The sequence below is a fragment of the Callorhinchus milii genome, unplaced genomic scaffold (genome assembly GCF_018977255.1).
Source record: "Callorhinchus milii isolate IMCB2004 unplaced genomic scaffold, IMCB_Cmil_1.0 Scaffold10, whole genome shotgun sequence".
Lineage (NCBI taxonomy): Eukaryota > Metazoa > Chordata > Chondrichthyes > Chimaeriformes > Callorhinchidae > Callorhinchus > Callorhinchus milii.
In genome coordinates this window covers 22365902-22386300 of record NW_024704751.1, presented here as the reverse complement: position 1 = coordinate 22386300, position 20399 = coordinate 22365902, and the positions used below count along the sequence as shown (strand labels likewise).

Sequence of the window (20399 nt, the reverse complement as noted above, 5' to 3'; positions counted from 1 at the left end):
CATAGACACAGAGAGAGACACAAACACTCACATACTCAGAGAGAGACAGACACACTATCAGACAGAGAAACACACACTTAGACAAAGACACACTCACAGACACCGAGAGAGAGACACACTTGGCTGCGAGAGAAAGAGAGCAGGTGCGAGTGAGAGAGCGGGGGTGTGAGCAAGAGCGCGGATGCGAGTGAGAGGGAGCGGATGTTTATTTTAGGTTTATCTTTCTTTGATTGTACTTAACTGGCATTTATTTTAAAATTACAGAACAGATATTTCAGAACATCAAGCAGGAGTATAACCGTTTCCAATGGAGGAGGCAGTTAGAAGGAAGTTTTCACCAAAGTGACTCAAACAGTTGTGCTGAAGGACCATCTAGCAGTTTGCTACTAAATACACCCAGCTCACCAGGTGAGTCAGAAATTCTGGTCTGCTCTGAAACATTTTGAATATTTTAGTTTTGTTTAAAAGTGTATCAGCTATGAATGCACAAAGTGGCCAGAATGCGTCCTGACCACCTGGAAATTGGTCATTTTTCTTGACCTTCATTTATAGCAAAGTTACTGAGACACTGGACACAGCCATCCATGTTATAATGAGGTTTCCCTGGACTGTACTTGCATTAAGGCAATGGAAATATTCACTTAAGTTTGTGTTTTAGTGGAACTGTATTCCTGTGTGGGTGGGACAGTGTTTGTATTTGTAGATTTCAAGATGTCTTTTTTTTAAATTGGCAGGAACATCGTCATCTAAGAAGGATCAACCTTTGTTCACATTACGTCAGGTTGGAATAATCTGTGAGCGTCTGCTTAAAGATCATGAAAGCAAATTGCGAGAAGAATATGAACAAGTTCTAAACACAAAACTTGCCGGTAAATCAATCCAAAATTGTTGCTTGCATTGACAACATTTTGTTCTTTGTCGAACCTCTTCATTTTGGTTATCTTCCCCCACCCCACCCACTAGCAACTCCTCTCAGCTCAGACGCCCAGCTGGCACTGTCCAGCACTTTCATATCCTCTCGACATGAAAGGCCTGTGATGATGTGAATTGTATGCTATTCCTGGCAGATCTGAGGAACCATTGTCTCAATAATTCAAAAAGGAGGTTTGACCTTATTGGCTTTAAGGTCTGTGGTTTTCTCTTCTCCCCTCACCTTGTGTTGAGCTCTTCATGATGCTACCCAGTATGAAGGATATTTGCAAATTGTTGTTGTCTCTGCACCTCCAACTGATGGAACTATCTCTCAATGGAAAGGGACGTGTGCCCGAGCTGTGGGCAGGAAGTTGGTGGCAATGCTCATGCATATTATGCTGAGCTGTGCTGCCCACCGGAAGCTCGTAGGGAGATCCTGGTACCTGACATCCACCTAGTGTGGCTCAAACCCATGCATGTCGGATGTCAAGCAACAACAACAACAAAATTACATTTGTACAGCGCATTTCACGTCGGGAGGAAGTCGCAAGGTGCTGGACAATCAGAGTTATGGCCCCAAGCTGAGGGTCGGGATAGGGGAGGGCGGAGGGCAGGGGGGGAAGCAAGGAGATCCAAAATACGGTTGAAAGGGAGGGTCTTGAGGTGGGTCTTGAAGGTGGCGAGGAAGGGGGCGAGACGGAGGGACTGCGGGATGGAGTTCTAGAGGATGGGGCGAGCGAGGTGGGGGACGTGAAGCAGGCCGGAGCCCGCTGAGCGAATGGGGTGGTAGGGGGTTGGGAAGTAGATGAGGTCGGGGGGAGCAAGACCGTGGAGGGCTTTGAAGGTGAGGACCAGGATCTTGAACCTCTGTGATGGGAAGCCAGTGGAGTCGGGTGAGGATGGGGGTGATAGGGCCATGGAGCCCAGTGTGGGAGAGGACACAGGCTGCAGAGTTCTGGATGATCTGCAGCCTGTGGAGGGAGGAGTTGTAGAGGCCGACAAGCAGTGAGTTTGCATAGTCAAGCCTGGATGTAATGAAGGTGTGTATGAGGGTCTCGGCAGCCTGAGGTATGAGACAGTGGTAGAGTCGGGTGACATTGTGGAGGTGGGGAAGGAGGAGCGGGTCATGGCGCAGATGTGGGGCAGAAAGGATAGTTGAGGGTCAAACAAGACCCCAAGGTTCCGGACTGGCTTGGCAAGTTGGAGTTTGCAAACATGGATGGTGATGCTGTCAGTGCCTGAGGTTGGCATTGCCTCGCAGTTGACATTTGAGGTTAGGATAGGCGAGGCATGAGAGGGTGGGCGGAGGAGCCAATTCATGATGGAGAAGAGGAGCCTGGAGTTGTCCTTAGCCTCCAACATTGTCTTGGGTAGAACGACGATTTAGCGGAGGCGAGGGCGGAGCGGTAGGATTTGATATGGTCCAGTCAGATCTGCCGGTGAACAGTTTGGTTTGACTTAAGTCAGGTGCGCTTAGCGGAACGTGCCTGGGTTTTAAGGGAGCGGAGGTGGCTGGTGCACCAAGGTGATTTGCGTGAGTAGGAGATGGTTCGGGAAGAGAGGGGAGCCGAGGAATCGAGAGTGGAGGAGAGGGAGCTGTGGAGAAGGGTGATCGAGCAGGATAGGCCAGTGCGGGAGGACGCCCAGAAGGATAGGAGTTCAGATGACTCCAAGGCAGCCGGGGGTGGGTGGGGGGAGAAAGATATTTTTTCACACCACCTCAACACGGAGGCCGAGCTTACCTCCCACACAAACGACCAACTAGTCACTCTCCTTGTGGGGGAGGTAAGCGCGGCTCCTTGTGGGGGGCGTAAGCACGGGCTCCTTGTGGGGGGGGTAAGCACGGGCTCCTTGTGGGGGGGGTAAGCACGGGCTCCTTGTGGGGTGGGGTAAGCGCGGGCTCCTTGTGGGTGGGGTAAGCGCGGGCTCCTTGTGGGGTGGGGTAAGCGCGGGCTCCTTGTCGGGGGGTAAGCGCGGGTTCCTTGTGGGGGGGGTAAGCGCGGCTCCTTGGGGGGAGGGTAAGCGCGGGCTCCTTGTGGGGGAGGTAAGCGCGAGCTCCTTGTGGGGGAGGTAAGCGCAGGCTCCTGTGGGGGAGGTAAGCGCGGGCTCCTTGTGGGGGTGGGGCGGTAAGCGCGGGCTCCTTGTGGGGGAGGTAAGCGCAGGCTCCTGTGGGGGAGGTAAGCGCAGGCTCCTGTGGGGGAGGTAAGCGCAGGCTCCTGTGGGGGAGGTAAGCGCGGGCTCCTTGTGGGGTGGTGGGGGGTTAAGAGCGGGCTCCTTGTGGGGGAGGTAAGCGCGAGCTCCTTGTGGGGGAGGTAAGCGCAGGCTCCTGTGGGGGAGGTAAGCGCGGGCTCCTTGTGGGGGTGGGGCGGTAAGCGCGGGCTCCTTGTGGGGGAGGTAAGCGCAGGCTCCTGTGGGGGAGGTAAGCGCAGGCTCCTGTGGGGGAGGTAAGCGCAGGCTCCTGTGGGGGAGGTAAGCGCGGGCTCCTTGTGGGGTGGTGGGGGGTTAAGAGCGGGCTCCTTGTGGGGGAGGTAAGCGCAGCTCCTTGGAGCTGAACTGGCTCCACCCTGCAGATTTGGACAAATATATTTAAAAAAAGGATGAAAGTAATGATTAAGGCCCCATTTTGCAAAAATGCATTGAAGTTTGGGGCACATCCATATTTTCTGTTATGGAACGCAAACGTGTACATACTTTGGTAGTAGGTTTCTTTTGTGAAAGCTCCCAATGCTCAGCTAGAATTGTTAAGAAAATGCATAGAATAGAAAGGTAACTATAAGATGTGAGACAGGTTATCAACGTATGAAGCAACAACGCTTGATTAACTGCAGTTGAATCATCTTTACACCATGGTACCGTACCCATAGAAAGAGTTGACGAGGTTGATAGTGTTGCTAGAATATGGAATGCCTTACAAGATGAAAGTTAAAACAGAGTGTACAAATGTAAAAGTGAATTATATAAGATTAAAATAAAGAACAATTAAAGTGAAAAGTGAAAGGCAGGGAATTAAGATGCAGTGCCCCAGACCAGGATCAACACAGCAGTCCTTCTGTTACCTCTGTTTGTCTCTTCCCTTTCTTGTGTTTTGCAATTTTACCCCATGTTTTCTTGATAGTACTTCAGTAAAACTCCATTATAATCACACTTCTTTCTCATCTTGTCTCATCTCTTACTACTGCTGAAGATGATGTTGATCAACCTCAGAATGAACTTGCTGTTTGGTAATGGCCTTGTGTTGGTATCTCTGCTGAAGCTTATTTAACTGCCCTCAAGAGTTTAGCAATTTTCCAGGAATTGTTTTTTTTAGGAGGGTTTCACCACCTGAAGGGAGGCAAGTTGCCAGCAACAGGGCTGATGTGTGAGGTAGCTGGGTGTGGAGAGGCAGGACGTCAGGAGAATGTTCCTTGCACCCGGGTTGGGATCTGAGAGAGTTGGAGGACAAGGGGTTGGAGGAGGGAAAATGACCAAAGGCACGGTCAAAACGGAAAGTCTTGAGATGGGTCTTGAAGGGGGTGAGTGCTCTGGGATGGAGTGCCAATGGATAATTTATGTGGAGAGTACCTTTACTATTCCAGATATTGTATTCAGATGTGGCTGTCACCCTAAATTGGAATAATAGGTTAGATATTTGATATTGCCTTAGTTTAGAAAATCTTCAGAAGAAAAGACTGCATCCTATAGTTTAGAACAAACTAATTTTCAGCTAATTGAAACAAATATTTAATATTCCATTGTAATAATTGAGTACATTGAGTCCACAGAAGAATATTTTTTTACAGATTTCACAATTTCTACTTTGAATAGCTAAATAGATTTGGGACACCACGTTAAAATAAATCTCAGAATGTTTAATTGAAACGGTGAATTTTCTATCCTTTCATGCAGGATTTTGTGCTGTTTGTTTTTCAGAACAGTATGATGCTTTTGTGAAATTCACGCACGACCAGATTATGAGACGATATGGAGAGAGACCTGCCAGCTGTATGTATATTCTCTCTTTCAACTTGGTTCAGATTTTAGTGTCATTATTTAAAATGCATATATTTTCTGGGTATGAACAGTATTAGATCAAGGTTGAAAGTTAATATTGACGTGTAACTTTTAAAGAGGGTGACAACAACAGAGGTTTACACTGCCTGGAGAAACGTAGACTACATTTGAGATTTGAGGGGGTGGGAGATTATGAATATTTTTGTTTTTCATCACCTTTGAGGTTTAGGAGTAATTATTACCAAATAAATAATTCATAATTAATGACCAACTAGTGACTCTCATCCTGAAGTGGGGGAAGATAAATGTTTGGAGTGGGAGTTGCAGGAGCAGATTGTTTCCACTCAGTCTGTTAATCCTGGTCGCTCAGAGGTGGGCCTCGCTAGACAAGTAGCAGAAAGCTTGCAAGCGTCAGAATGTTTTTACTTTATTTTAGCTGGTTAAACTCATATATTGCGCAATTGGCTGCCACTTTTTGCCCACACAGTCACTCCACTTTACAGTATATTCTGTGAAGCGCTTTTGAGATGTCTCAACAATCCACTATATCAAATGCAAGAATTATTATTATTGTGCCTAGTACACACTTTGAGGTTTCTGAGTATTGGCTAGTGCCAAACTGATCCTAAACTCCAGGATAAGGTAAGCAGGTTGATCCCTCAGTAAAAATTCCATATCAGACAAATGGAAGCCCAGACTGTGAAACATTCAGTTTTTTGTTTTGGAGTCTATTAAACATAGTGATGGGTTTCCACAGGAAGCCCCTCAAAAAGTAATTGGTGGGTGATAAAAGTATTGAGTACAGAATGAGCTTATTGTGTTTTGGGCGTCTTTCTTCTCAGTGGTCTTTATATTTTATTTAATTGGTACAAGGATTGGGGGGAGGGGCGTTCTAAACGGCAAGGAGAAAAGAATGGGTTTCTTTTAACTGGTCTTATTTAGGAACGTGATATAATCCCTTAGAATGTACTAAATAAAATGTTAAATGAAATTGCTTATCATAGTAATGAACGGATTTAACGGATTTAAGGATTTAAATTTATTGTAAATGAGTTAAATGGTTAACAAATCAGGTATACTTTCCAGTTCCCTTCGAACCTGTTAAAAATTAAATGAGCTTTAACTGCGGGTATGTTTTTTCAGACTCAAAAGATGCAATTTAATAGCTGTTTTGATTTAAAATCAATTTCATAAATTAATTGTACTTGCTGAGAATTCTTGTAATTTGTTGAGGAAGGGCTCGAGTTCCAGTGTTACTGAGGGATTAGCTGCAGGTCAATAGAAAAGTGCAATTTCTGCCCTGGAATCCACTACAAACAGGTCCCTCCTCTACAAACCCGCTATAAATGTAGTTTCAGGCCCCACCTCTTGGTCTGTTTACCCGACGCAACTGTGGGCGGCCCAAGCGGCAAATGGGCATCTCTCCACTCAGGTCCCGCTGCTGTGAGTGTCTGTATGTGAGTTTGTGTCTCTCTATGTGTATTTGTGTGTGTGTCTCTCTCTGTGGTTTGGGAGTATTTCTGAATGTGTCTTTTGCTATGTGTTTGTGAGTCTCTGTGTTTGTGAGTGTCTGCGTGAATGTGTGTGTCTCTGTGTTTGTGAGCGTGTCTATGTGAGTGTGTCTCTCTATGTGTTTGTGAGTGTGTGTCTCCATTCACTCCTTGGCACCTCCCTACCTCTCTGACCCCCTCACTCCCCATTCCACCACCCGGTGCCTCCGCTCAACTGGCACCGATCTCCTACTTGTCTCTCGCACCCTCGCATTGGAGGTTGCACTTTCAGCTACTACGTCCTGAAGCTGTGGAACACTCTTCCACAATCCCTCTGCCTTGCCTCCTCTGTCCTCTTTTTCAAGTCCCGCCTGAAAACCTTCTTTCTCGACTGTGTTTATGGTTTGCCCCCGCCACTGTTTAAGCGCTCTGACATGCTACGTTGCATGGAAGGCGCTGTATAAGTGCAACTTGTTATTGTCTCTGTGAATGTCTGTGTTAATGTTTCTCCTCTCTTTGTGAGTGTGTCTGTATGTGTGAGTGTGTGTGTGTATGAGTGTCTCTGTGTGAATGTGTGTGTGTGTCTGTATGTGTATGTCTCTTTGTGTCTATGAGCATCTTTCTCTCTGAGAATATGTGTGTCTCTGCGTCTGTGAGTGTATGTCTCTGTGTGTTTCTGCGTGTGTCTGAGTGTGTGTGTCTCTCTCTCTGGCTATTTGTGTCTGTGTGCAGTATCATGCCCTGAGAGGCAGGAGGTGGTGAACTCCTGTAGTCTCGCCGGTGGCTCTCCCATTCCCTGCCCACCTCCTAAAGAAAAAGGCTACCCAGTTTTTGTTAAAGAAGCAGTTAATATTTTTTTTGCAACCATTTAATACGTGTTATTTCCTCATGTTTAGTTTTTATTAATAAAATGAAAAATGTAGGCACAATAGCACCGATCAATTCCCCGCAATTTTCAAATCTCCCCACAATTTTGGACAATTATTTCCGTACTTTTCTATTGGCCCAGATGATCAGGAGCTTCTTGGTGTTATCACAAGCTTATTTTATATATTTGAATATTGCCTTAAGTCCAATTTTACATGTTGTAATTGTTTTCTTAATGTATTATTTTACAAAACAAGTGACAAACCTTTGTCCTTGAATGGTAATTTATAGCCCCACCCCCCACCCCCCCCCCTTACATTGATATAGTGCCTATCATGTCAAGGAGACATCCCAAAGCACTTCAAGGGATATACTGTAAAATGCAGTGACTGCCTTATTGGAAAACACAACAGTAATGTCCCACAAACAGCCATGAAGTGATTGACCAAATTTATGTGAGAGGATTGTTGGCCAGGACACCGTGAGAAACTGTTCTCTATTTGAATCGTGCCATAGGATCTTTAAAGTCCACCCGAACTGGCGAATGGGTCCTTGGATTACCATTTCATTCAAAGGACATCACTTCCAACTTCCAGTGCTCCCTCAGCCCAGAGTGTCAGTTGATCCTGTGAGCTTAAAGTCCTGTTGTGGGGCTTGAATAATAATAAAAATAATAATAATCCTTGCATTTGATACAGCACCTTATCACGTCTTTGAGACGTCTCAAAGCGGTTCACTGAATATACTGTAACATGTAGAACTCACAGACCTCAGACTCTGAAGCGAGTCTGATCCAAGCTGACACTGTTTTAAAATTGGAAAGTTAGAGTTTACAGATTATCTTAACTGTTTAATATTAATTTGCAGTAATCTTCCCCTTTGAACTAAATAAACTCACAAACATTTTTTGAAACTGGATGACAAATATTTTGCTAAGTATATACCCTTATGTATCATCTTTCTAGTCGTGCTATGCAATGTAATTGTCTTTCATTTTACAGATGTGTCCTGAAGCATTTTGTTATGGAATGGCTTTCGCCTCAAGTCAGCTGCTGTACTTATGAGAACTAATTTTGGTGCCATGTTTTACCCACCTTCTACTTGAGGGATTTTAACTCTTCACCGCTGGCCCACCTTACCTCTTATTAAAAACAAAACAAAAAAAATTCTGACTTTGCCAGTCAATGTGCTATCAGTACAAAGATTTGTCTACTTTCCACTGCTAACTCTGCTACTGTGAGAATAATCTGCCATTTATGTTTCCAGTTCAAGAAACTGAATACCAAGAAACATCTGTGTTAATCCTGCCTTTAAGAAGTGGCACTGAATATGGGATTGTTACTGTGCAAACCTTTTTAAAGGATTAAAGTTCTGTCACAAGTGATTAGTCTCAATTTTGAACCTTATTGAAATAGAAATTACAGTTTCTCTGTATTGATCTGGAAGATGAAATGCACTACAATAACACTGCAGAAACCTCCATTTCTTGTAGAATAGATTTTATTTTTTTATTCAGTGGAGTGTTTCTTTACTTATCAGTGCAGTGAATGTCTAACACTGTAACTTGACAGTAAAGATGAATATCCAATCCATCATTGGGGTTTTGGTGTAAATTGGAGGCAGAGATAGAGCAAAGATCTGCAGTTGAATCAGCCTAGGCCAAGATTATACTTTTTTGTGGTTCGATGAGTCACATGTTTATACACTTGAATTGTGTACATGTAGGGTTTCTATTTACTAATTTGAATTTCAAATTGATTGATGAATGTTGATTTGTACTGTTTGTCTGAACACAAAAATCCACAAATTGGCTAGTATCATTGTTAAACTAATTATCCAAATTGCATTTTTTTAAAAAAATTAGCCGTTCTTTACAGCTTGTGTAAATGTGTAACGATTTGTTTATTCCCGCCTCATGTTCATGTTTAATTGGCACATGCAAACATACCAGTAGATTATTTGATTTTATCTGCGATTTGTTATGCAGATGGTCTTTATAAATTAGAATACTTCAAATCTCTGTTGCATGGTTTTAGCCTGCCTTTGTACAATAGCGAGCAAAATTTCAAAACTGGGAACTCGTTTATCATGAACTTGGTTTTAGAATCCAGTTTTGGTTGTAAAAATATGGGTCAATCTGGAGGACTTCAAATGAATACTGAATGAGATATTGTATTCCAAATTTAGTTGTTTATACTGATCACCTATGTCCAAATACTCGTAAGAGTTCTCTTCTGTCAGGTTACAAGGTGTTGAAGGGTGAATAATTGCATTAAGTAACTCAGTGTTTAAGATAATTTTGTCCTTGCTGGAATAAATGGGTTTATTCAGCAGTTTGAAGGATGAATTCCAGTGAATGTGTTTTTGTTTTGTTTGAAGCATACCTAACCAAAAAGTGCAACTTTTGTTTTGCTCTTTGTGCAGTTCTTGCCCTGATTAATGTTAAGCTTAGTAGAAAAATAAAAATTGACAAAAACTAGATATGGCCATTATATCCTGTTTTGGTTTCAATACTTAATCTAAATAGGGGGATGGATGGGAATTGTGTCTGTTTGGAGTTTTACATTGTAACCTTTGTGTATTTGTGTATTTGTATTTAAGATTTTTGTTAACCTATTTGTGATTTTATTTGACTTCTGTTAATAAATATGGAGTGGCCTTATTACAAGCTTTGTGGGCCCACTGCTTGGGACAAAAGAGTGCTTGCTGCCAGAATCTGAAATGTAATTTCACATTTCACAACATCAGATTTCAAGCAGCTGGAATAAAAAGAAAATGTCTATGGTCAATATTAAGGAAATTTGTTCTCAAGAGCAAAACATGTTTTTGTTTGTATTTAAAAGTTGGCCTTGCTAGTGTTTAGAACATAGAGATTCAAAATACAATTCTTAATGTATATTTTCTGGTATACCATCACTAAATGAACATTTTCACATTTTTGTGATCCATATATGGTGAATCCATTGTTGTTCATTTTTGTACGTGAAGAAAGAATTTACTTTTTTCTACAACTTCACAATATAATTTACATATGCAATTTAAAATAGTTTACATCCTTAAGGAAATGTTTCCCCACAGAGAAATTCTTGTCTTGTTTTGTAAAAAGGTGATTTGCAATTTAAATGGCAAAAATAGGGCTGTTTAGGTGTTTTTATTTTATTAACTTTTGGTAATAAGAAATAGAAGTCTGTGTATTACACTGAAACGAAACTGAAGACAATTGCTCTGACAAAGTCAAAGTGTACTTTGCAAGTACTGTAATTTTAAATCCTAGAAAAGTGCGTCTCCTGGCCTGCTGGGAATTTAATGTATCATGTCCAATTTTGAAAACAATGATTGATAGGATATTCTATTAACACTTTGGTTGACTGATTTCAGGCTGATTCTCATCCTGAGAAAGTGACCATTATGTGTATTGACCATTATGGATTTCATTAGGATCTTTGTGCGGTGTGATAGAATGCAGTATCCAGTACCAATCAAAGTAAATGCCTGAAAATCTGGCCCCTACTAGTGCTTGGAGGTAGAGAACAGTTTTAAAGGAGACCTATCAAATTTGTTAATAGATACAAAAATTGGGATGTCTTCCTGGCTTGAGAAGCACTAAATAAGTGTAAATTTGTATTTGTAACAATGGTCACAAATTGATTCCAAATACTATTGGTCACAAAATTGAAGGCTCTTGACAGGCTTTATCCAATTGTGATGTTTTAAAAATATCTTTCACAGCAAACCCCGCTGGGTTAGTTACTAAGGGACACTTCGCCTTTATTTTAAAATGTTTCTGGAATCGTGCGGAATCCTTTGATATTTATCTAAAGTTCTATTTCTTCTGTTGGTAGGAGTAGCAATTTGTTCTGACGAAAGGTCATTGACCTGAAACGTTAACTCACTTTCCTTTCTCCATAGGTGCTGCCTGACCTGTTGAGTGTTGAGCAACTTCTGTTTTTATTTCAGACTAGCTGTACCCGTTGCAGCTACCCTTGCAACCAATTTCATTTAGCCGGCCTTCTCTTTTTCGTCTGGCATTTATATTTGTCTTTGAAAGGGTTGATCTTCGCTTCTTAGGCATCTTTATCCTTAAGAATAAGAAAATGTGCTATTGAACTCATTAGCATCCCTTGTTCACATATTTGTACACATATCCTTTTGGAAGGACTCCAGTGGGAGGACTCCAGTGGGAGGACTCCTTGTTGTAGTCCATACTTGTGTGATGAGCTTGTTTAAGTCACGATAGGAGATCCCCGGAAAAAAAAATGCCCATGACACTACTCCATTGCACAATCTTTCTGATGAGGTATAAATCATGTACCTTAGACAGATACACAGACATACATTTCATCTTTATTAGTATAGATTTCCAGCATCTGCAGTATTATGCATTTTATAATTTGTTCAATGTTCCTGAAATGAATTGATGTTTTCAGCCAGCAGCTATGAATTTGATTTTAAAAAAATAAGTTCTTATTCCACAATATTTGCAGGATCTTTGTTTCACAAACCTCAATTACAGGAAGGTGTTTCATAAAATCAGTGGCTAAGAACAATACCTTCCATTGAATACCACATTGCCTTGTCTACATCTTGTCATTTGTTTTCATAGAAGGTAAGAGGAAAAAGGATTCCATTGACTGAGGAAAAATCTGATGTGATACATAAGAAGCATGTCAAGTTTCCCTCCTGCTGCTGGAAAACTGGCCAAGAAATTTTGATGTTGGGTAAGAACTTGCAAAAAGGGCAATCAGTATCTGCATTCCTGCCAGTAAAGGGGATTACACGCCAGTTGACTTGAGCCACTACCATGTGAGATGGCTCAGTCTGATGAAGTAGTTTGTATTCCCAAACTTCTCCTGTACATACTGTAATGACTTGAAAACTTGGGATAGAGAAAGGTAAAAATGGAGGAAAGGAAGTATTGTAAATTATTTTCCTATGACTAAAGTTTGCAAAAATGTGAATTGAGTTTTAGCAGTATATTGTAATGATAATGCATTTTTTGTTAGGTTAAAATATTTAGCATGTTTCTAATTGAGGGTACCAATGAAAGCAAGATCAGAAAATGTTTGATTGAAACTCAAGTGTGAAGTTTTTAAAAGTACTGTGTTATTCAAATACTGAGCACGTTGACACCTGATTAGAATATGATTCCAAAGTATTTGATGCAATACAAAATGGAATGCTACAGTTTTTAAAAAAAAGTATTGGTGGGTAGTTGTAGAAAACCTGAATTAATTACCATCACAAACATTGGTGACATTTCATGTTCGTCTGTGTGGTTTGATTTATCCTGTAATTGTAGAAAACAGGTGACAACAAAAGGTAATCTCTACAAAGCAATTAATATATCCCTTGGCTGTCAGGGGAATTTTTCTTGTTACTGGAGTGTTCTGTGTATTAAAAGTATTGTTCATGGATTGTATCCACTTTGTCTTTTTTTTAATCCTTTTATTGAGTGTCATTTGTTTCATTGAAATTCATTATTAAATGATGCAAATTTCAATCGAGTTTCTGATTTTGGGAGGTATGGAAAGAAAGTGTGAAATTGGTTTATTGGCTTCATTTTGAATGGAGTGCCTTGCATACGAGAGAACCTGGGTTTGATTCCCGGACAGGGCAAAACCTTAGGCAAGTTACTCCACACATCTGTGTACCCAGCAGTAAGTAGGAACCCAGTTATTAGTCGATTGGTGGATTGTTTTTCTGGAGATTACCTTTCAAATAATAATAATAATTTGGTAACTCAATCCACGACTGTGTGGGACGCTGCTGTGTGCAGTTGCCTGCTGTATTTTGCCCACAAAATATACAGTCAATTCACTTCACAATATATTCGGTGAAGTGCTTTAAGACGTCTCAAAATGGTAAAGCATTGTATCAAATGCAAAGATTATGATTATCTGTTAAAACCTGGATTTTTAAAATTTAAAACTTGAAATCAAGTAGCAGGAACCATGAAGACAAACCAAGAGTAGCAGAAGTAGAAGTCACTTTAGACTTTGACCTCACTTCATTGTTTTGTGTACTGTGGCTTAGTTTTGGAATACACTTGCAAATCAATTTCACTCACACCTTTCCCTCCACTCCGTACTCAAGCTCCTCCAGCCCACATCACAGTGACAGTGCTCATCAAATTCACAAATGATATCTCTCTGTGACCAGGGCTCCCTCTGCCTCTTTGTCCTCCTGGATCTCTCCAAGGTGATTATGCCATGCTCTTCCACTGCCTCCCTCATCCACCTCAGTGGGATCGCATTCACGTGGTTCGAGTCCAACTTCACCAAACCCAATCAATTTGTGTCTGCAAACATTTTTATCTCCCACCCCACCGCTCACCTGCGGTGTACCCAAGACCCAGCTTTTCCTTATTTACATGTTCTCTCAACGATATCATCACAAACACATACGTGTGTTAACTTTCACATGTATACAGAATATATATGTACAAGGTGATCAGATGTCCTGCACCACCATGACATGAAAGAACTAATGTGAGCGATGTGTGCTCCCATTTTTTGACATTCCACTTTTAAGGTTCACTCACAAATTGTGCACCACTGATCTGTACAATCAGTCAGAATAATTGAATAACTGAAATATTTTTTGTGAACCTTGACACTCAAAAAAATGGAGCAGAATATTAAATATGGATTTATTCAGGTTGCATCTTGAGTGCCTTGTTACTATATTCAAGAGGCACTTGAATATTGCTTATAGTGCAGTCCTTTATTTTTTCAATATAAAGTTTTGTTTTGCACATTCATGAATCTGTGTGTATGTGGTGTTGAAGTGGATTGCTGCCTAAACAGTAAACACCTGATAATAAGTCTGGTTTACATCATCATTGAATTGTAGAATATTATAACACAGGAGGCCGTTCGCCCCATCTTTGGAAGAGCCACCCAATCAGTCCCATTCCCCCGTTCGATCCCCATATCCTTGCAAATGTTTCCTCTTCAAGTACCTATCTGGAAAAATAATAATGTTTTGGTCACTCACTCCACAATTGTTTGTGGGACGCTGCCATGTTTCCCCCCAAAATATACAGTCAATTCACTTTATTCTATATCAAATGCAAGGATTATTATCTAATTCCCTTTTGAAAGTTGTTAGTGAATCTGTTTCCACCAGCCTTTCAGGCCATGCATTTCAGACCATAACAACTCTGTGTAAAAATTCTCATAACCCTCTGATTCTTTTCCCAATTATATTGAATCTATGTTCCCTAGTTATCGGCCTACCTGCCAGTGGAAATAGTTTCATCCTATCTAGTCTATCATAACTCATAACTGTGAACCTCTATTAAATCTCCATATTAACCCTTGTTAACCCTCCGCTCACGGAAAAGCCAGGTGTGGGCCGCTGAACGCACCTGTGTCAAATCTGGCCTAACGGTCCACCGACAAATCTGGGTGGACCTCCTCAAAATTTACCGCTCCACTCTAGCCTCGGCCAAGTCGTCCTTCTACTCCAGGATAATCCTGGAGGCGAAGAACAACCCCAGGCTACTGTTTTCCACCACAACCCGACTCCTCCGTCCCCCCCGCCACCCCGCGCAGGTCATCTCCTCCAACCTTCACTGCGAGGAGATGCTGGATTTCCTTGAATCCAAGATCAAGGGAATCCGCTCCGCGGTCACTTCCCCTCCAACTTCCACCCACCACCCACCCCTTCCCTCCCACACTCCGACTCCTACCCATCCTCCCCTACACACCTTCGTACCCGTTTCCCCACCCTCTGTCACCGAACTCATCCTATCCCTAAAACCAACCACCTGCTCCCTTGACCCCATCCCCACTCCACTCCTTATCTCCCAGCTCCACTTTCTTGCCCCACATATCACTGACATAATAATATTAATATTAATATTATTATTATTATTATATTATTATCCCCACTCCACTCCTTATCTCCCAGCTCCACTTTCTTGCCCCACATATCACTGACATCTTCAACCTGTCCCTCTCCTCTGGCTCTGTCCCCATTCCATTAAAAACTGCCATCATCACGCCCACCCTGAAAAAACCCTCCCTTGATGCGTCGCAGCTATCAAGCTACCGGCCCATCTCCAACCTCCCCTTTCTCTCCAAGGTCTTGGAAAGAGTTGTCGCCTCCCAACTGCGCTCTTTCCTTTCCACCCATTCCGTGCTGCCCATAGCACAGAAACTGCCCTGGTCAAGGTCACCAATGATATCCTGACCATCTGTGACCAGGGCTCCCTCTGTCTCCTCGTCTTCCTCGACCTATCGGCAGCATTCGATACGGTCGACCACGCTATCCTACTCCACCGCTTGTCCTCCCACCTCAACCTTCAAGGCACTGTCCTTGAATGGTTTAGGTCGTACCTTTCTCACCGTCTTCACTTTGTCTCGACGAATGGCTTCTCCTCCACCCCCCGCACTGTCTCATGTGGTGTCCCTCAGGGCTCTGTCCTTGGTCCCCTCCTCTTCACCCTCTATATGCTCCCCCTGTGGTGACATCATCCGCAGACATGGAGTTAACTTCCACATGTATGCGGATGACACCCAACTCTACCTTTCCTCCTCTACTCTCAACTCCACGACCACCGATGTCCTGACAGCTGCCTGTCCGACATCGAGTCCTGGACGAGAGACAACTTTCTTCAGCTCAACGTGCGAAAAACCGAGGCCCTCCTGATTGGCTCACGTCAGCGCCTCCGCACCTCAGGCGCTGACACCATCAGCATCCAAGGCTGCACTCTCCACCTCTCAAAGCCAGTCAGGAACCTCGGCGTTTTGTTCGACCCTGAGCTGTCCTTTCTCCCTCACATCCGCACCACAACTGGCACCGCCTTCCATCACCTCCGGAACATCGCCAGACTACGGCATTACCTCACCCCTCACGCTGCTGAAACCCTGGTTCACGCCTTTGTCACCTCAAGGCTGGACTATGGGAACTCTCTCCTCGCCGGCCTTCCCGCCACCTCCCTCCACAAGCTGCAGGTCATTCAGAACTCTGCAGCTCGTGTACTGTCCCGCACCAGGCTTCGGGACCACATCACTCCCACCCTCGCTCGCCTCCACTGGCTCCCCATCCCCCAGAGGATTGATTTCAAGATCCTCATCCTCACCTACAAGGCCATTCACGGCCTTGCTCCCTCCTACCTCTCCAACCTACTATCCCCCTACCTACCTGCCCGTACCCTCCGTTCCTCTGGCTCCGGTCTGCTCCACGTCCCCCGCCCCAACCGCCCTACCATCGGTGGTCGGGCCTTCAGCCTCTCAGCCCCGAGGCTCTGGAACTCCATCCCCCAGTGCCTTCGCCGCCTCTTCCCTTTCCTCCTTCAAGGCCGGTCTCAAAACCTTTCTCTTTGACCGTGCCTTCAGCTCCCCTCTCGACTCTCTTCCCCTCCTCGCTCCCTCCCTTCCCTCCCCTCACCCTGACCATTTCCCCCTCCTCGCTCCCTCCCTTCCCTCCCCTCACCCTGACCATTTCCCCCCTCCTCTCTCCCTCCCTTCCCTCCCCTCACCCTGACCATTTCCCCCCTGCTCGGGTCATGACCCAACTGTGCAGCGCCTTGGGACGTCCTCCTGACGTGAAAGGCGCTTTATAAGTGGAATCTTGTTGTTGTTGTTGTTGTAACCTCCCTTATAACGTTTTATAACCGTTAGTCTGTAGCTATTGCGATGGTTCTCACCCCTTAATGTAAATGGCACGGTGTACTAGGTGGTCTCTGTGTAGATTCTTCTCTGTGATGTGCAAATTCCCTCTGTGAAACTTCGCTGTGAGAATTAACGACAACAGGTAATCCCAATGCCTTAGCGCAACAATGGGATGCTTCAAACAGCATCCTTCGCAGTACCAGACAGCTGATGTCTGCAGCAACCTGTTTATGTCTCTCCCTCCTTGAATTTAACAGAGATTTGAGATGCACTTTTGAGAAAACTCAACGTTCTTACAACCCTAGGCCTCACTTACACTGCCCGATAATACAATAAACGGTCTGACGTAAGAAATAGAAAAACCATGACACCAAACCTATAAACTGGCAGCTTAACCCAAATTTGGGGGACGTGAGCCCGCTGAGCGGAGGGAGCGAGCAGGATGTTAGAGGGTTAGGAGGTTGGAGAGGTAGGGGTGAGCAAGACCATGGAGGGCTTTGAAAGTGAGGACCAGGATCTTGAACCGTATCCTCTGTGTGATAGGAAGCCAGTGGAGTCGGGTGAGGATTAGGGTGAAAGGGTCACGGAGCCCAATGTGGGAGAGGACACGGGCTGCAGAGTTCTGGATGATCTGTGGAGCCTATGGAGGGAGGAGTTGGGGAGACCGGCCAGCAGTGAGTTTGCATAGTCGAGCCTCGATGTAATGAAGGTGTGTATGAGGGTTTCTGGGGCCTGCGGTGTGAGACAGTGGCAGAGTCTGGCGACGTGGAGGTGGGGAAGGCAGAGAGGGTCATGGCGCAGGTGTGGGGTAGAAAGGATAGTTGAGGGTTAAACAAGACCCCAAGATTCCGTACTGGCTTAGCAAGGTTGAGTGTGTGAGGTGAGGAGGTGCTGACGGGAGCCAATCAGGAGAGCAATCTACAGCAAATATCATCAGAACGACATACAGCATTAATAAAAACAAGGTGTCCGTGACACTACCATATCAAATCTCTTTACTGTAAGCAGAATCCCCAAATTCTGGAATGCTAGAGTTGACCAAAGGGTTGACCAAAGAAAAATCGTGGAGATTCATGGACTTGTTTTACTTCAGCAAAGCTGCAGCTACTTGAAAGCAAAGGACGGGGTGAGATATTTGAATTTTCTTCAAAATCATCTTGGGACGAAGACTTGTTTTGAAACAAGCTGTTGAAATTTTGATAAAGTTTGTCCTTGGTTTGCAGCTGATGTTTCCAAAAACACATTGAACAGACTGTTGTGTGTGACCAAAAAGGTATACAGAATAAGATTTTTGGGGTTATATTGGAGAAGAGAGAATGGACTTGCAACTAGATTCGAGGAAAGAGGGATTTACTACTATCATAATAGTTTAACGTACGTTAACAAGCTGATTCTGACATCAAAGCCACAATAATGATCAGTGAACTTTACTAACCTGTCGCAAGCATTAATTTGTTTTTATAAAGTATGTAACTTTAAATATTTTGCGTTGTCTTTTTGTATTCATAATGGATGACCTTGCACTTCCCCACATTGAACTCCATCTGCCACAGTTTTGCCCACTCACTTAATCTGTCTAAATCCCTTTGGTAACTTCCTGCTCCCATCTACATAAGTTACTGTGCCTCCTAACTTTGTGTTTTCCGCAAATTTGGAAATAAAATGCTATTCCTTCATTAAAGTCTTCATTAAAGTCACTTATATATATAGCCAATTAGAAAATGTTCCCTTTATCTCTGTTTCCTGCCTTCCAACCAATTACCAAGCATGTCACAAGGTTACCTCCAATTCCATGTGCTTTTATTTTTGCTAATAACCTCTTGTGAGGTACCTTATTAATTGCCTTCTGAAAGTCTATATAGACAACATCCATAGTCTCTCTCTTATCCACTGTGTAAGTGACCTTCTCAAAAGGTTTCAGAGGCTTTTGGAGTGAGGTATTGGCGGAGACGGGTGATGCGTCGGGGGTGGAAGAATGTGGTGCTGGTGAGGGGGAGGAATGATAATTGGGGGTCAAACCTGACGCCTAGGTTGCGTATGGGTTCGGAGAGTTTTAGGGGGTGGTTGGGTAGGTGGAGGATGTAACAACCTTATGATTTTAGATGTTGACGTGAGCTTTGGCTCAGTCTTGTCAACATTCAGCTGAAGGAAATTTGCGCTCATCCAGCTTCTGAGGTCTGACAGGCAGGAAAAATAGAGTTGGTTGTCGTCCGCGTACATGTGGAATCATATGTCTGCGGATGACATCCCCAAGAGGGAGCATGCAGATCAGAAAGAGGAGGGGGCCAAGGATGGATCCTTGGGGTACCCCACAGGTGACCGGGTGAGAGCGGGAGGAGAAACTGTTGGTGCAGATGTACTGCTGGCGGTTTGTGAGGTAGGACTCGAACCAGGCGAGTGCAGTCCCACTGAGGTGGATGACAGACAAAAGGCGGTGGAGGAGGATGGCGTGATTGACTGTGTCGAACGCTGCGGAGAAGTCCAGGAGGACAAGGAGGCAGAGGGAGCCCTGGTCACAGATAGAGAGCATGTCGTTTGAGACTTACTCAAATGCAGTCTCTGTACTGTGGGCAGAGGAAGAGGTTCAAAGAAGAAGTGGGAGGAGAGGTGTGCACGGAGTTGATTGGCAACAACGCGTTCTAGGACTTTTGTGAGGAAGGGCAGGTTAGAAATACGGTGGTAGTGGCTGGGGTTTGAGGGATCTAGGGAATATTTTTTGAGGAGGGGAATGATGACAGCAGTTTTGAGGGAGGCAGGGACTGATCCAGAGGAGAGGGACTGGTTGATGACATCATCAGAGGAGGGGGAGCTGGGTGACCAGTAAGTTGGTGGGTGGTGATCGAGGCAGCAGGTGGTGGGTTTCATTGAGGTGATGGAAGGAGGGACAGATGGGGAGGAAGGAATGAAGGAAGGGGGTTGTGGTAGGAGCAGATGGTGGGGTGCGGGAGGAGGACAAGAGGAAGGTGGATGAGGCTGCCTGGCAGATGTTGTGTATTTTAGATGAAAAGAGGTCCATGACCTCCTCGCATTTGGCATTGGATATGAAGATTGAGGAGGCCTGAGGGGGGCCCTCATCCCAGGAACTAACCGAGCGAATCTACTCTGCACCCCCTCGAGGGCAAGTATGTCCTTTTTTGAATAAGGAGACCAAAACTGCACACAATACTCTCGGTGCGGTCTCACCAAGGCTCTTTCCAGTTGCGCAAGACTTCCCTACTCTTGTACTCTAAACCTTTTGCAATGAACGCTAACATGCCGTTCGCCTTCTTAGTTGCTGCTGCACCTGCAAACTAACTTTTTGAGACTGGTGTACAAGGACACCCAAATCCCTCTGAACACTAACACTATTCAATCTCTCCCCCTCTAGAAAATAATCTGTTTTTCTATTTTTTTCTACCTAGGTGAATAACTTCACACATTAAATTCCATCTGCCATCTTGGACTCATTGGCCAGGGTGTTACCACAGAAATGTGTGTTACATAGAGGTGGAGATAGAGAGTACCAGTATCCAATTAGTAA

At 44.0% G+C, this 20399-nt stretch overlaps 1 protein-coding gene across 2 annotated transcripts; it reads left to right on the top strand.

Moving 5' to 3' along the window:
- Nucleotides 1–264: 264 nt before the first annotated feature.
- Nucleotides 265–12671, top strand: akirin1 (akirin 1; the record flags this gene model as incomplete). 2 transcript variants are annotated; one of them, XM_042338492.1, is given in 4 exon segments in its annotated part: nucleotides 265–408; nucleotides 735–869; nucleotides 4822–4893; nucleotides 11863–12671. In XM_042338492.1, coding segments are annotated over 4 exon segments (353 nt in total), but the record flags the coding sequence as incomplete, so codon positions are not given.
- Nucleotides 12672–20399: the final 7728 nt, after the last annotated feature.